The 15,845-nt window shown below is 28.0% G+C and overlaps 7 protein-coding genes across 8 annotated transcripts; 4 read left to right on the forward strand and 3 right to left on the reverse strand.

Moving 5' to 3' along the window:
- Positions 1-81: 81 nt before the first annotated feature.
- On the reverse strand, positions 82-1,302 carry LOC113795733 (mediator of RNA polymerase II transcription subunit 21-like). Its single transcript, XM_027345941.2, has 2 exons — positions 1,141-1,302; positions 82-1,081 (listed from the first exon to the last, which is right to left on the reverse strand). The coding sequence occupies exon 2, from the start codon at positions 1,078-1,080 to the stop codon at positions 301-303; it is 780 nt and encodes a 259-aa protein (XP_027201742.2). The 5' UTR covers position 1,081; positions 1,141-1,302; the 3' UTR covers positions 82-300.
- Positions 1,303-1,411: 109 nt separating this feature from the next.
- On the forward strand, positions 1,412-4,396 carry LOC113795734 (SOSS complex subunit B2). The gene is made up of 3 exons (XM_027345943.2): positions 1,412-1,620; positions 1,691-1,829; positions 1,914-4,396. The coding sequence occupies exons 1-3, from the start codon at positions 1,512-1,514 to the stop codon at positions 2,119-2,121; spliced, it is 456 nt and encodes a 151-aa protein (XP_027201744.2). The 5' UTR covers positions 1,412-1,511; the 3' UTR covers positions 2,122-4,396.
- LOC113795732 (inactive dipeptidyl peptidase 10-like) lies at positions 2,163-6,556 on the reverse strand. 2 transcript variants are annotated; one of them, XM_075823744.1, is made up of 7 exons: positions 6,440-6,556; positions 5,436-5,655; positions 5,251-5,365; positions 4,981-5,171; positions 3,111-4,914; positions 2,835-3,040; positions 2,163-2,767 (listed from the first exon to the last, which is right to left on the reverse strand). In XM_075823744.1, exons 2-7 carry the CDS (start codon positions 5,475-5,477, stop codon positions 2,597-2,599), a joined length of 2,529 nt encoding a protein of 842 aa, XP_075679859.1. In that variant the 5' UTR covers positions 5,478-5,655; positions 6,440-6,556; the 3' UTR covers positions 2,163-2,596. The 2 variants fall into 2 exon arrangements, with proteins under 2 accessions (XP_075679859.1, XP_027201741.2); XM_027345940.2 differs by lacking the exon at positions 6,440-6,556 and having other exon boundaries at positions 5,436-5,992.
- Positions 2,382-7,684, forward strand: LOC113795736 (bolA-like protein 3). Its single transcript, XM_075823749.1, has 4 exons — positions 2,382-2,486; positions 6,800-6,980; positions 7,043-7,330; positions 7,397-7,684. Exons 2-4 carry the CDS (start codon positions 6,954-6,956, stop codon positions 7,472-7,474), a joined length of 393 nt encoding a protein of 130 aa, XP_075679864.1. The 5' UTR covers positions 2,382-2,486; positions 6,800-6,953; the 3' UTR covers positions 7,475-7,684.
- Positions 7,685-8,556: 872 nt separating this feature from the next.
- Positions 8,557-9,491, forward strand: eIF1 (eukaryotic translation initiation factor eIF1). Its single transcript, XM_027345945.2, has 3 exons — positions 8,557-8,790; positions 8,869-9,026; positions 9,098-9,491. Exons 1-3 carry the CDS (start codon positions 8,742-8,744, stop codon positions 9,242-9,244), a joined length of 354 nt encoding a protein of 117 aa, XP_027201746.1. The 5' UTR covers positions 8,557-8,741; the 3' UTR covers positions 9,245-9,491.
- Positions 9,492-11,461: 1,970 nt separating this feature from the next.
- LOC113795689 (leucine-rich repeat-containing protein 57-like) lies at positions 11,462-12,726 on the reverse strand. The gene is made up of 2 exons (XM_075823748.1): positions 12,610-12,726; positions 11,462-12,536 (listed from the first exon to the last, which is right to left on the reverse strand). The coding sequence occupies exon 2, from the start codon at positions 12,313-12,315 to the stop codon at positions 11,602-11,604; it is 714 nt and encodes a 237-aa protein (XP_075679863.1). The 5' UTR covers positions 12,316-12,536; positions 12,610-12,726; the 3' UTR covers positions 11,462-11,601.
- Positions 12,727-12,732: 6 nt separating this feature from the next.
- On the forward strand, positions 12,733-14,063 carry LOC113795697 (uncharacterized). Its single transcript, XM_027345904.2, has 5 exons — positions 12,733-12,895; positions 12,967-13,003; positions 13,077-13,214; positions 13,282-13,694; positions 13,763-14,063. The coding sequence occupies exons 1-5, from the start codon at positions 12,876-12,878 to the stop codon at positions 14,031-14,033; spliced, it is 879 nt and encodes a 292-aa protein (XP_027201705.2). The 5' UTR covers positions 12,733-12,875; the 3' UTR covers positions 14,034-14,063.
- The last annotated feature ends 1,782 nt before the right edge of the window (positions 14,064-15,845 follow it).

The following is a 15,845-nucleotide window of genomic DNA, read 5'->3' on the forward strand; positions in this document are numbered from 1 at the left end:
TTAATGTTGCTGTTATTTAGCAAGCAAACAGATTATTATTATTATTATATTTTTTTCCTCTTGTCTATTTTCAAAATAAAATTCAACGAAAATTTACAAATTATTTATTTATCCAACAATCACAACAAATCAGCCCAGAATACAAACGGATTATTTTTATTAATAATAAGAATTCAAATAATAAAAAGAAAATTCTTTTTTCAGACAAATAAAGTACATGTCCATTATCAAAAATCAAAAAAAATCCTATGTTGATGGTGCCATTGGAATAAGAATTTCCGTATTGATTATCATCATAATTTAATCAGGTGAATGGTGATCATCAAGAATGTTATGTAAGATTCTTGTCGATGATTGTATGGTATTTTTATTCGTTGTTGATGATAATAATGACGAGGATGATGTTGTTGATGTTGTCGATGATGTAAGCATTTGTGCTTCTAATTGTTTCATTCGCATCTGATTTTGAGCAATATCTTCTAATGCATTTTTGATTACATCCAATAATTGTTCAGCTTGATTGATAACAGTTTCTAATTTTTTTTGTTCATCATGATTTTCCATTTCCAATACTTTTATATGTGCTTCTTGTAGATCAGATTCAAGTTCACGATTTGGTAATGAATCAATAATTAAATCAATATCTTTTGCTGTTTTTGTTATTAATTTGGCAAAAAATTTTGAATTTTCACCAGGATCAGGAAATGATTGTTGTTGTTGTTGTTGTTGTTGTAAAATGCTACCATCACCATTGATCATTAAAGATGAATCACCATTTTGTTTTAAATCACTATTTGATGATTTTTCCGTAGATTTATTAATAATATTCGAATTATCATGACCATTTTTAACGATATTATTTTCTTTTTGATCAACATTATTATCAATATCATCAATTTCGACAGGTATTCCAGCTTCGATTAATACCTGTTTATATGCTGTACTTGGAGAACGAGAAAATGTAGCAAATTCTGGAAACGGTGTTGGTCGTGAACTTTGTTGCAACAAACCGATACTGTTGCATAGATTTTCTGCTTGTACATTTACGGCATCTTGAAGTTGCGTTAATCGATCTGCCATTCTTTTTTTAAAAAACAAGAATTTTAAAATCAAAAATCATCATTAATGTCGATGTCTTACCTTTTTTCATCAAATATCACAAAAAATACTAAAGGAAATATTACACTTTAGATAGTTTTTTTTATCAACTATTTATGATTGAATTACAACAAGACAATGGATGATAATAAAAATTAAAGGCACAAAACAAAATTAGTTTTGAATTTAAAAAGTAAAAATGATCATCATCAATAAAAAATTGGAAAAATATAAACACAACGTGACTCTTTAAATTATCAATCCTATCGTTTATGAACAGGACATTTATATTTTTATAAAAAATCCAGAATTTGGAGCATTTTTTTTTCGTTTTGAATTATTTATTTACTTATATTTTTTTATTTAATTTTTTTTTTGTAATTAAAATATATTTTTTTCCTATAAAAAATATTATGGGCTATTCGATTAATCAGATAAATATGACCGATAAAATTGATTCAATAAAAGATATTAAAGCACCATCGAACAAATTGAATGTTATTGCAATTGCAGTTGAAATTGGTAATAAAAACATTTGATTTTTTTTTCTTCATTTGCTAACCAATTTATTTATTTTTTTTTAAAAAACAAGTTTCACGTTTAATAACCAAAGATAATCATGAAATACGTGTAATGAGATTTGCCGATCGTACTGGTTGTATAAATATGTGTCTTTATGATGAATTAGGCGCAACGGTTCAACCAGGTGATATATGTCATATAACACGTTGGTAAGTGATTTTATTCGAAAATTTTCAACCAAAAAAAAAATCAATCAATTTTTCTCTTTTCTTTCTTTCTTTCTTTCTCAATAGCTATGCAACATTTCATAAAGGTGCATTAACATTATATATGGGTCGTCATGGTAAATTGACAAAAATTGGTGAATTTTGTATGACGTTTACTGAAACACCAAATATGAGTGATGGTGATCCATCTACATTATCATCACCATCAACTTCATCATCAACATCAACATCGTCGTCATCATCAACGTCATCAGGTCCACCAACAAATTCATAAATATTTTTCTTTCTTTTCAAAAATTGTGATTCAAAAACAAATTACTCAAACAACAACAACATCATTTTATTTAATTAATTCTTTGGTCCCTCTTTTTTTTCCATTGATCCCCCCCTTCAAAAAAAAATTGAATGATTTTATTTAAAATTTGTCACACTTTTCTGTCTCTATATAGTAATTAATTAATAAATATCAATAGGGTTATAATAATAATAATAATACTGATTGATGTGTGTGTGTGTGTTTGTGATAAACATTGGATTCTGTACAGAGAGTGAATATTAGAACGAAGTGAAAATGAAATACACGAATTATTCATTATTTGGTGAAAAATGCATACTTGGTGGCAAAAATTCAACAAAACGGTGTGTATATAATTGGGCAATGTGTGCATCAAAACACAAAACACTTTATCAAGACACTTCTTTGGTGATGATTTGATGATGAACTTTTCATTTTCATTTGTTTTTTCCGCTTATGTATGTTTAAATCTTCCTTTAATAACTTTAGTTATTGGTATTAGATCATCTTCATAATCATCAGCTTCAACTTGAAAACATTTGGCAAAAAAATCTTCCATTGTACGATAAAAATGATAACGTATTAATAGATCCCATGTTTCTAATGAACCACTATCCGGATAAAACTAATTTTTTTTTTGGAAAAAAATTGAAATTTTTTAAAGAAAAATCAATGATTCATTCATTCATTACCTGGCTTTGATATTGTACAGCATTCATTGTTAATGATTTAATAAATTGCATTGTATGTTGTATATTAACTCTACGATCCATTGTACCATGAACAAGATTTAATGTTCGTCCTTTAAGTAATGGTGCTAATTGCATTAGTTCACTTTTTTCATAACCAAGATAATTTTCTTCCGGTGTTTCCATAAATCTTTCGGCAAATACTGATACTAAAATATTTTGAAACAGAAAATTTTTTTTAGAAATTCAAACAATGTTTTTCATTAAAAAAATCCTTACAATAATTTTTCCAACTTGTAATCGGTGATACAGCAACAGCACATGCTACAGAATTTTCCGATGCTAAAAATGCCGTTGATAAATAACCACCATATTCTTGACCCCAAATGGCAATTTTTGAATGATCAATATATGGTAATTGTTTTAGATATGTTAAAGCAATTTTTAAATCTTCAATCTCTAATTCACCGATACGTTTATAAATTGAATATTGATGACGATCACCTTGAAAACCACTACCACGTGTATCAATTCGTGCGGTTATATATTCTCTTCGACTTGATAAATATCTTAACCAATCAATTTTATTTAAATAATTAACATTTTGTATACCGGGCATACGATTTGCTTCGATCAATAATGGATAACGTGCATCATCCAATTCATTTACCGTTAATGGTATTATTAATTGAATTCGTATACAATAATTTCCTGGACGACTAGTTTTAATTGAAAATTGTCTTACTTTTGGTATGGCTAATTTATCCGACCATCGACGTAAACGATCATTTGTATCAAGAATTTCGATTATTTTTTCTGTTTCTGTATCCATTAGATAGAAAATTGGATAATCCGGTCCTAAACATTCAAGAATAAAATATTTTCCATCCGGACTAAATTGTGCATTATTATAAAGACAAGTTGCATTCACTTTACATGATATACAATTGACAAAATGTTGTTCATTTGAATTATTATGATGTCTTAGTGAATAAATATGACGAATACCCGGTTCATCAACAATATTTGCCGAATAATATAATGTTTTAAGATCTTCACGATAGGCAAAAATTGATGTAACAACATATTGACCATGTGTTAAGAATTGTTTTTTTCCATCAAACGTAATCTGTGCAATATGATCATACATTCCTGCCAAACCATCACTAACTGGTAATATTAAAAATAATCGATCACCACTTGCCGATATAATTGGACGTGATTGTAAAACTAATGATCCGACTGGTCGTAATTGTTTTTCTTCACTTAATTTTTCACATTGCCATTCGGCTGTTTGTTCACGACATTTACCAATAATAGCATGTTCTTGTGTACGTCTAGTCCATATTCCAATAAATTCATATGGTGATATCCAAACAGGACCAGTTGATAGATAATGATCATTAAAATCAGATTCATGACGATCAAATGGTGGTGTAACCGGTTGATTTTTATATACAATTTGATTTCGTTCATTTAATTTTGTAACACTTAATGAAATACGTGGTATATTTTTACCCGGTTTTGAATATGGATATGAATAAAGTTTAGGATACATAACATAACCAGGTGATTTATCTGCATAAATCGATTGATATGATTGTGTTTCATTTTTTGATGATGATTTACCATAAATAATATATGGTACTTGTTCAACTTGTGTATTATCAATAGTTGAATATATCATCATCCAACCACCAATATATGATTTAAGCCAAATACCATTATCAATATTCCATATATGTTCTTCATATAATATATCCGGTATACCATTATAAATTATTTCATCTTTACCATTTTCCGTAAGTATATGTTGTATAACGCCTAACGGTGTTAATAGATAAATATTATTACGATTAATCAATAAAATTAATGAATGATCCGGTATCCAATTAGCATATTGATGCATATCAATTTCAATTTGTTGTTGATTTAAACGTAATGGTGTAAATGTATGTAATTTTGTATCATATACGGTAAAACGACCAAGTATTGTATATGAACCAGTACGTTTAAAATCATGACCTAATAATAAATAACGATGATCATGTGATATCATAAAACGTTGTACTTCATATTGATGCTTGATTTTCAAAAAAAAAAATTAAAAAATTAATTACAATCAAAATGAAAAAAATCCTCTTCTTACCGTTAATGCACCATCCAATATCATTTCTTTATGTTTTGTTTCAATATTATAAATACAAATTGAACCATTTAATTCTTTATAAAGAATTTCTTTTGATGATATCCATGAACCATTAAAATTTCTTGATTCATAACCTTCAAGTATAAAATCTTCAATTTTTAATGGTTCTTTTTTATTGGAAAAATCCATATCTGTTTAGAAAAAATAGAAAGAAAATGAAATCAAATCAAATTCGTTGAAAAGGAATTTCTTAAAAAATCAGATTCTTACGTGGTGTCATCAATACAATCGAAAGAAATATGAATGAACAGATTGTCGATATAACCAACAATGATATTAGGATACCTTTCCAATTTTTCTGTTCATCATCGTTCGGTGGTAATTCCTGTACAAAAAACAAATTTCAATCAGGTATCATTCAAGAAAAAATCAAAAATCAAAAAAAAAAAAATTACATCTTTAAGTCCAGGTGGAGAAAGTCGTCGAATGTCACCCATTGTTGGTCGTTTGATTGTCCACGAACGTGATCCAGATCTTTCTTCACGTTGATGTTGTTGTTGTTGTTGTAAATGATGTTCGGATGACGACGAATCTCGATGTTGTTGTTGTTGTGATAAATGATGATGTTGTTGCTGGGGATCAATATTTGATTCAATTTGATTGATCGATTGTTGCCTGTAAATATTTCTTGTTGTTATTATATTTCTATTTATTTCGTTATTATTATTGTTTGATGAAACCAAACTGTTTAAATGTGTATAGATAAAAATCTTCATCTGATGATTATAATGATAACTAAACAAATTTGTTTACTTAGGCTACTGGCTTCTTTGTTTATGGCAAATTCAAGAACTGATTCTGAGCTCATTTATATTATACAAAAATGGAACACACACACAGAGAAAAAAGGAAACTGAAATGATAATCATCATTATCATTAAAAAGAAATGACTTTGATGCTTTTTGTGTGTGTGTGTGTGTGTGTAATACGATTGTCAAACAAAATTCTTATAATGAAACAGTGAAAAAGAGAATTGAAAGAAATTATCGTTCAAGCGCATCTGGAACTATAGAATTTTCGGTTGGCTGCATTGTTGTTTTTGGTGCAAGTCAAATTCTAACATCAACTAGCATTTCAAACTATAAAAATTATATTGGATGCTGAATAGAAAGAAAATGGTGAAGATGCTATATCATAAAAGTCACCATCAAACCAAAAAAAGCAAACTTGAAATTCTTTTCTATTATGATTCATTCTTGAATTCATTATATTGGCCAAATTATCAATAGAAAGAATGAATACAGTTTTTTTTTATATATAGTATTATAACTTGGTAAGAATATTCTTGAATTATTAAACTACTTACTAGACATTCTCATTCAAATATATTGAAACAAACAAACAAAACAAATGAAAACTTTTGGCCGCATCATTTTGGAAAAAAAAAATATAACTTACCATCATCATCTTCTTTAACATCATTTCAATTATAATGGCTGTGTTATATATCTATGCACAAGCAAACAATATATCTTATTGTCCGTTATAACTTCACAAAAACATTACAAACATGAATAAAATAATAACGATCGATAAACAGAATGTTTTTTTTTCAACGGACCTATAGGTATAATTGTTGTTCCTTTGGTAGTAGTGGTAAACAAGAATCTATAGATCGATACTTTTTTTTACAGAATCAAAGGCTATATATTAGGTGATAAGATGATTGAAAAAGGAAAACATCCAAAAAGAATTGAGTCATTTTTTTTCTCTTGATTCTGGCGCCAATTCATTTTTTTCAAACAAACAAACAAACAGGAAAACAAAAAAAGATTCGAATTTGCGAATTCTGTCATGTCGTTTATGGATACGGTTGGACACATGTGATTCGAATGCAAAAAAATTCTTCAAAAATTCACCTTAATTTTTAAATAAATTTTTCTTTTAAAAATAATTTATTAATTTTAAAAAAATGTTAAATCGATTATTTAATTCAAAAGTAAGTTTGCTTTTATTTGATTTTTAATTTTTAATTTTAAAGTTTATTTAATTTTAAATCAGACATCATTATTGTTTAATCAATTCATACGACCATCATCATCTTCAATGATATTACCATTTAATTCAATTCAATTACGATTAGTTTCACAATCATCATCATCCACATCATCAATGAGTGTTGAACTTCAACAAAGAATCAATGAATTATTAAATAAATCATTTCCAAATGCAAAAGAAATTATTGTTAAAGATATAAGTGGTGGTTGTGGTTCAATGTTTGAAGTTTATATTGCCACTATGGATTTTCAAGGAATGACAAAAGTTAAACAACATTTAACCGTTTCAAATGTAAGTTTCTTTTTCTTTCTTTCAATCAAAATTCTTATTTCTCTCATCGATAATTTCTACATTTAGATTTTAAAAAATGAAATTCGTGATATGCATGGAATACGAATATTTACCGAAGTGCCACCACCAACATCAGAACTATAATTGAAACAAAATTTTTTTGAAACAAAAATAAATCCGGTGACCAACAAAACGGAATTTTCTTTCCCAACCACCATTCATCACCCTTTTTATTATTGAATCTTTTTTTTTCTCCCAAAAAATAATAATAATAAATAGCTGTGATTAGAATCAATTTATTTTGGACTGTAACCAATTTTCAAACAAAATAAAAAACGTAATAAAACTTGAAAACTTGGACTTTCATTTTCGAAAAACAAAAAAAAATTTCCAAAAAAAATGAAATTAAACTTTTGAACCCTTGATTTGATGGTCACACACCATAATCGCATCATTTCATTGTTCGTTCGTTTATTTTGATCATCCATCCATTCATTCATTCAGACAAATAAATATCCAGGAAGAAAATCTTTACGTCAAATGACGATGATGATCGACGTATTTTTTTTAAACCATTCAATTGTTTTGTATGAGGAAGAAGGATTTTTCTTTCGTAAATTACATCATTCCATTTGTTCATTGTCAATTTGATCATGATCATTGATGTTATCCAACGACAATGAATGAATCATCCATCGCTAACATTGGTATTTCATTCGGCGTAGATGGCGTTGTTGAAGAAAAGAGAGATGATAACTTGTTGTTGTTGTAAATTGTTGTCATGGTTAAATTGATAATTTCGAATAGAGCATGCGTTTTTATTATCATCATAAAAAATTTTTTTTTTTTGTTTCGTGGCAAAATTATGGCGTCGTTAAAAAACCGGATGGCTTTTTTTTTCGCCTGCCCCGCCCCATACTTTTACCATTCCTTCTCCTCCTCCTCTTTTAATTTCTTAATTTCAATTCGGCCAATCTTATCATTGATACATACTTCTACTAAAAACAACTACTACTACTGCTTTCAAAGTTCGATAATATCCCATTATTGGTAGTAGTAGCAATGATTAATGTTGATTTCTTTTTTCTTTTTTCCGTCGTTTGTTCGAAATTCGAAAAAAAAAATTTGTGACTCTTTGTGCGTATATCCCCCCTCTGCTTTCTTTCGATATATCGAATTGCACACACACACGACGGTCTTGGACTCATATATATATTTCGCATATAAAAAAAAAACTTTGTTACGTTGTAAATTAATTCAAATCGAATCAAATTTTCGTTTGTTTTGTTTTCTAAATTGTTAATTTTTTTTATTATAAAAGAATCATTCAACGATATTACAAAAGCTTTTTTTAAAAAAAAGAATTTTTTTTTTATAATTCATACAAATTCGTCTAATTAAATTTTACTGTATGTCTTCTACAACTAATATTCAAAATCCTCTTAACCTCCGAAATTTCGGTATGTATCCAGATTTTTTTTAAAATACTTATCAAACTTATTTCATATTTTTTTTTTTTGATTGATTAAATTGATTAGATCCATTCGCTGATGCGTTTAGAGGTGATGATACTGGTACTCAAGACGGTCTAATCCATATACGGATTCAACAACGAAGTGGCCGTAAAACATTAACTACCGTACAAGGTATTGCTGACAATTTCGATAAAAAGAAAATTGTTAAAGCATGTAAAAAGGTATGTTGTGATTAAATGATGTGCTTCAAATTGAAGGTTTATTAAACATTTTTTCTTTTTCCCCAAAATAGGAATTTGCCTGTAACGGCACAGTTGTCGATCATCCAGAATATGGTGAAGTAATCCAATTACAAGGCGATCAACGAAACAATATTGTTGAATTTTTGACTAAAATTGGTATTGCTAAATCGGAACAATTGAAAGTTCATGGTTTTTAAAAACTATCAATAAACCTTAAAATAATACAGATTGCCTGATTGAAAGAAAAAAAATAACATCGTCCATCAAATAATAAAAAACAATTCATGTAACACACATACACACACACCACATACACAGAGAGAAATAATTTGCGTAACGTCCTTTTTGGACTCTACTTTTCTCTTAGCTACTTAGGTGGTTTCATCAACAGATGACGCTGACTTTAATTTTTTAATATTAAAATTCAAACGCTCCTGTTCAAAAGTTGCAGCAATATTTTTCATGAAAAAAATTTATTTTTTTCTTCTGAATTTTTTCTTTTTCTGATTCTTTGGGTTCTTTATTTGATTCTTTTTCGGATTCTTTTTTAATTTTTATTTTATTTTCTTCTCTTTGGCTTTTGGTCCTGCTTCCTTTGGGAAATTTATTATTAATTATTAAATTCAAATGAAACCTTTTTTGTGTTTATGTTGAAAGGAGCGGCCGGGATTCGAACCGATGACCGAATTTGATTTTTCCGATATTTGCCTTAATCTCGTTTCAAAAGCTTGATTTCTTATCGAGAACGCCAAAGATATGCCCAAACCCGTTTAAACCAAATGTTAGATCGACATTTAGATTAAGGAAATTCTTTATATTTCGGATCAGTTATAAAATTATGTATTATTTGTTGTGCATTCCGATAATAATAATAATTAATAATTAAAAAAACTTCAATTTTGAAAAAAAATTCAAGTTCGGCTTCGACTTCAAAAATTTTTCAGATTTCGATTTTAATTTTGAAAAAATTTTCAGAGTCCGATTTTAACATTAAAAATTTTTTAAGATTGACTTCGACTGAAAATTTTTCAGATTTCGGCTTCGACTTAAGGGAATTTTTTAAAAACTTCGGCTTTCGACTTTGAAAATTTTTTAAAGTTCGACTTCGACTTCGAAAAAATTTTTAAAGTCCGATTTTAACATTAAAAATTCGACTTCGACTTCGAAAAAATTTTCAAAGTCCGATTTTAACATTAAAAATTCGACTTCGACTTCGAAAAAATTTTCAAAGTCCGATTTTAACATTAAAAATTTTTTAAAGTTCGACTTCGACTGAAAATTTTTCAGATTTCGGCTTCGACTTAAGGGAATTTTTTTAAAAAATTTGGCTTTGGACTTTAAAAATTTTTTAGTTCGATTTTAATTTTGAAAAAATTTTCAGAGTCCGACTTCGACTGAAAAATTTTTAAAGTTCGACTTCGACTGAAAATTTTTCAGATTTCGGCTTCGACTTAAGGGAATTTTTTAAAAACTTCGGCTTTCGACTTTGAAAATTTTTTAAAGTTCGACTTCGACTTCGAAAAAATTTTTAAAGTCCGATTTTAACATTAAAAATTCGACTTCGACTTCGAAAAAATTTTCAAAGTCCGATTTTAACATTAAAAATTTTTTAAAGTTCGACTTCGACTGAAAATTTTTCAGATTTCGGCTTCGACTTAAGGGAATTTTTCAAAATTCGACTTTAATTTTTTAAATTTTAATGATTTTGTCACTTGATCTCGCTATTTCAACAGTTTTTGTATTCGATTTGTTTCAACAGACGACTTTCGAATGAAAATTTTGAAAATTGTGTCATGTGATCGCGCTATTTCGACAAAAATAGTCAAAAAATGTTAAAAAAGTCTAAATTATTTCTCTCTGTGTAGACGGCAACAAGTTTGCCAAAAAATCTACACACACACATTAAAATCTATGTGTTGATCATTGATCAATATTAACAAATTATAAATTAAAAATACAATTTTTAAAAATAATAATCCTTTTAAATCTAACATCATTATTAAAACAAACAGAAATTCACAAACACACACACACACATCGCATTAACCAACAGAAGAAGAAGAAAACAGCCAAAATGATAATGGTGATAATGCTGCCTTTACAGCAACAACAACAATCATATGGTAATTTTAAAATTAATAACCATCAATTATTATCATAACATCAAAAACATTGCGATTAATTTGTATTTGAAATGAAAAAAAAATCTTTGTTGATAAACACTACCACCACATGATTAATCTGCTGATAATCATAATTTGTAATTTGTAATTTTTTTTTCTATATTTTAACAAATACCATCACATTATCATCATCATCATCATTTGACTGTTTAACCCTTTTTTCCCTTCTCATTATTATTTGTCCCCAAAAATATTTGAAAAAAATGGCTAAAATAATAATATCAAATCGAATAAAAACAAAAAGAAAATTTAATGCCAATTTTTGATTGAAATAATTTAATTTAATTTGATTGTTTATCATGATTAGTGGTGGTCAAATTTTTTTTCGAAAGGATAAGGTTGAGATGGGTTAAAATTAAATATGGTTTTTTTTAGATTTTTTTCTTAGTCGCCGTATAACGTTCCATATATTGATCATATGCAGGATGATCACGTAATTGTTTAATATCGAATAGATTACCATCAACAGCCAATAATGATATTTGTGATTCACTTAATAATGAACGTGTTATTTCATCCAAACGTAAACAATTTTCTTCTAAACGTAACACTTTTAAACGTGGACATTGTGAAAGATCATCAGATATTTTTTCTAATTGATTTTGATTTAAATTAATTTCATGTGCTTGCATATCACCAATACCATCCGGTATTTCGGTTATTTTATTTTTAGATAAATCAATAAAATCTAGTTGTCTTATCGTTCGTAATTCAATTGGAAATTTTTGCAATCGATTATTAGATAAATTTATACTTCTTAATGACCTCAAATCGCCAAGATTTTTTGGCAATGTTTGCAATTGATTACTAGCCAACGATAATGTTTCCAGTTTTGTTAAACGACATATCTCATCAGGTAATTGGGTCAACAGGTTTTCATCCAGTATCAATGTTCGTAAATTGATAAAATTAGCAATAGTTGTTGGAATTGTTTTCAAATGATTTGTTGATAAATCAATTGTTCGTAATGTTGTTACACGAAATACATCCGATGGTATTTCATTTAATTTTGCCTTGGTCAATTGAAATACACCGGTACGTTGACTATTTTCTAAATGTGATTTAACACTTTGTTTGTTGCCCATTTTTTTTTGTTTTGTTTTAAAAAAAAATCTCTCTCTTTTAAAAATATTTGATTTTTTTCCCTCAATTTCAATGGAATTTCAATGTTTTCTCTTCATTCATTTATCACACATTAAGTTTGTTTGACTTGAATGTTGTTGTTGTTGTTATTTAACACAACGGTATCCCGAAGGCTTATTGTTGATGTTTGTTTTTTTTTCCGAAAAACAAATCTTTTCTATTTCTTAAACAAAATAAAAATAAAATTATTTAACAAACAAACAAACAAACAAACAAAAAAATCAAACAATATTTACCAAATTCTTTGATTTTTTCCAATTTGGAAATGAATTATTAATCTTTCCTTCTTTTCTTCGATTCATTCATGACCTAATCAATAATTTGGTGACGATAAAAAAAACTGTTTATTTGAGTTTATTTTCGATTTATTTACGGTTAAGAAAAAAAACCAAATGTGTAACGACATCTAGGATTCGGTTTTGGAACCAATCGTAAATAATCAGTATCCACGTGTTTTGGAATTTATTTTTTCTTGGTGATCCAGAAAATCTGATGATAATAAATGATGGCTGAATTATTCAAGTTTGTTTTTTGCTATTTTTGAAATTCTTTATAATTAAATTAGTAATTTTTTTTTACAATATTTGTTTCAGAATTTTACAACCATTACAATTTATGCAGACCATTTTGGTATGTAGATTTTATTTTCATTTTACCACAATTTGATTGAAATTTTTCTAATTGAATTTGATTCGATATATAGAATTCTGGTCAAAGAGCTGATGGTAGAAAATTTGATGAATCTCGTCATGTATTAATCAGTTGTGATTGTGTTACAAGTGCTAATGGTTCATCATTGATTAAATTCGGTACATCATCGGTTATTTGTGGCATTACAACGGTACATAACGATTGTTTTTTGTTTTGTTTTTTGTTTTGTTCATTATCATCTTTCTATTTAAAATTAGTCATTAGTAAAACCAACAACAATCAAACCAGATGAAGGTATTATTGAAATTGATGTACGATTTTCGAATACTGGTTCAAATGAATTAGAAAATCCTGATCGTACAACAATCAGTGGTTATGTTCGTGAATGTGTACGAAAAATTTTATCGCATTCAAAATGTATTAATCTTAAACAATTATGTCTTATACCACGTAAATATTGTTGGAAAATAATGTTAGAAATTATTTGTTTAAATATGGATGGTTCAATTGTTGATCTATCATTATTAGCTTCATTAGTTGCACTGAAACAATGTAACCTTCGTAAATATGAAATCGATAATGAATTTGATTTAATCAAATCGACAAATGAATTTGAAAAGATTAATATTCAAACATATCCAATGCTTTGTACATTCGTCATCATTGATAAGTAAATATTTTTTTTTTACATTTATTATGAAACCATAATTTATTGATAATTTTCTAATTTACCCACAGACATTTACTTATCGATCCAACAATGAATGAAGAAGAATTATCCAATTCTATTATACGTATGGCAATCGATCCAGATCAACCTTCGGATAGTGATTGTATTTATTTATTAGAAGCTACCGGTTCCTGTACGATTGATGAAAATTTACTTAAAAATATTCATATGAAAACAATGAAAAGAGCTAAATTTTTACGTTCGGTTATGATAAAATATACGGAAAAACAACAAAATAATGATGATGATGATTGTCAATTTGAAACAATGCAATTATAAATGATAATAAAATTCTCTTCTTTTGTAAAATTTCCATTTTTGTAATGATTTTCTTAAAAAAAAATTGATGAATTAATTAATCGAATCGATGATTAATAAAATCAACAACAACAATATCAATCAATCAATCAATCAATCGATCGATCGATCGATCGATCACGTTTCGATGATTTCATTCAGGTATGCGTAAGGGGATATGGATGATGATTTCTACCTGACGGCTGACACACACACATATTTCACACCTGTATGATTTGTGTGTCCATCCATCCATCCATCCATTTATCTTTGTAATAAGATTGACAATAGCAACAGGGAAACAAAAAAAAACTAAATTGAATCATCAATTGGCAATCGATGCTACATTCAAGCAAAAGCAAAATACTGGTCACACAGTCCTTAACACTGTGAAGAAGATTTTTCTCATTCTCTCATTGAGATCTTTATTGAATTTTTTCTTCCCATTCGCGGTTGTTGATTTAAATAAAAAAGTTTCAAGTGTCTTTTTTTTGTATGCAAAAAAGAAAATCTCGAAAATATTTTTTCTGAAAAAAAACACTCGAAATTAAATATCTGCATTGATTTAAAAGTTTTTTTTTTTTAAAAATTTTCCATCATTATCATCATCTGGTCATTCGATCATCATCACATATTTTGTCGCCCTTTTTTTCGGTTGGTTGGCTGGTTGCTTGCTTTTGTTTAGTAGTTTTTTGGGTTTTGTTCACTTTAACACTTGATTTGGACGCCGATATTCATTTGACGATTTTTTCTTAACAAGCATTGTGTGTGTCTATGTCAGTGATTCTCAACCTTTTTGTTGTCGCGGCACAATTTTAGAATTTTTGAATATATAACAGTTGCATTTTCAGAATTTCGCGGCACACTAAAGTGCCGCGGCACACTGGTTGAGAATCACTGGTCTATGTCGATGACATTCAACAATATTTGGATTTTCTTTCTTCTATTCGATTCAATCAAAATTCTTCCGGTCTAATTTTTGGTTGTTTTTGTGTCTCTCTCTCTCATTTGATTATGATTTGGCGCGTAAATGTTTTTTTTCCTTTTTCTTCATTAATTTGTTTTGGCCATGCTGCAGTTTTACGTCGACAAAAACGAGTTGTTTCTTTTCTTCTTCTTCTTCTTCTTCTTAATCGCGTTTGCCTTCAATCATCGATTCTATTCGAACCACCATCACCACCATTTTAAATCAATCCATTTTTGGATACGCGAAACGAACAAACTAAACAAATTGATCGACTTTGTTTTAAAAAAAACAAAGCCAACCAAATTCACTTATATTTTTTGGTCGGTGGGTGGGTGTTGATATTGATTTTTTTTAATTGATTACAATCCGTTACATTGATTTTTACCTGATCTGATCGCCAAATCCTTGATTGGACAAAAATCAGCTATATGTTGTGTGTGTGTGTGTGCGTGTTTTGCATAGTTTTTTTTCTGTGTTAAATATATGGTGGTTAAATTCATCTTATTCATTATCATCATCATCATCAACCATCGTCGTTGTTTAAATCAAATCAAACAAAACAGAAAAATCAAGGCCATTTGATTGAATCAATGTTGTTCGGTTCTTTCTTTTTCAAAACGAATAAAAAAAACAAAACAATGTTATCCTTCAATCAGGCAAGAAATATTCCTTAAAACGAAAATGAAAAAATCTTTGAAATTCTAATTGCAAATTTTCTATTTAGTAATGTGTTGAACCAAAAGTGAAAGTTACTTTTTTTACTTTGATTATCATCATCATCACATCATGTCGCCGATTATCTCAGGCAAATTTTCATTAAATTTGAA

This window comes from Dermatophagoides pteronyssinus, unplaced genomic scaffold (genome assembly GCF_027571235.1).
Source record: "Dermatophagoides pteronyssinus isolate colony J.1.1.1.1 unplaced genomic scaffold, Derpt_VIB-CSIC_2022.12 sq0035, whole genome shotgun sequence".
NCBI lineage: Eukaryota > Metazoa > Arthropoda > Arachnida > Sarcoptiformes > Pyroglyphidae > Dermatophagoides > Dermatophagoides pteronyssinus.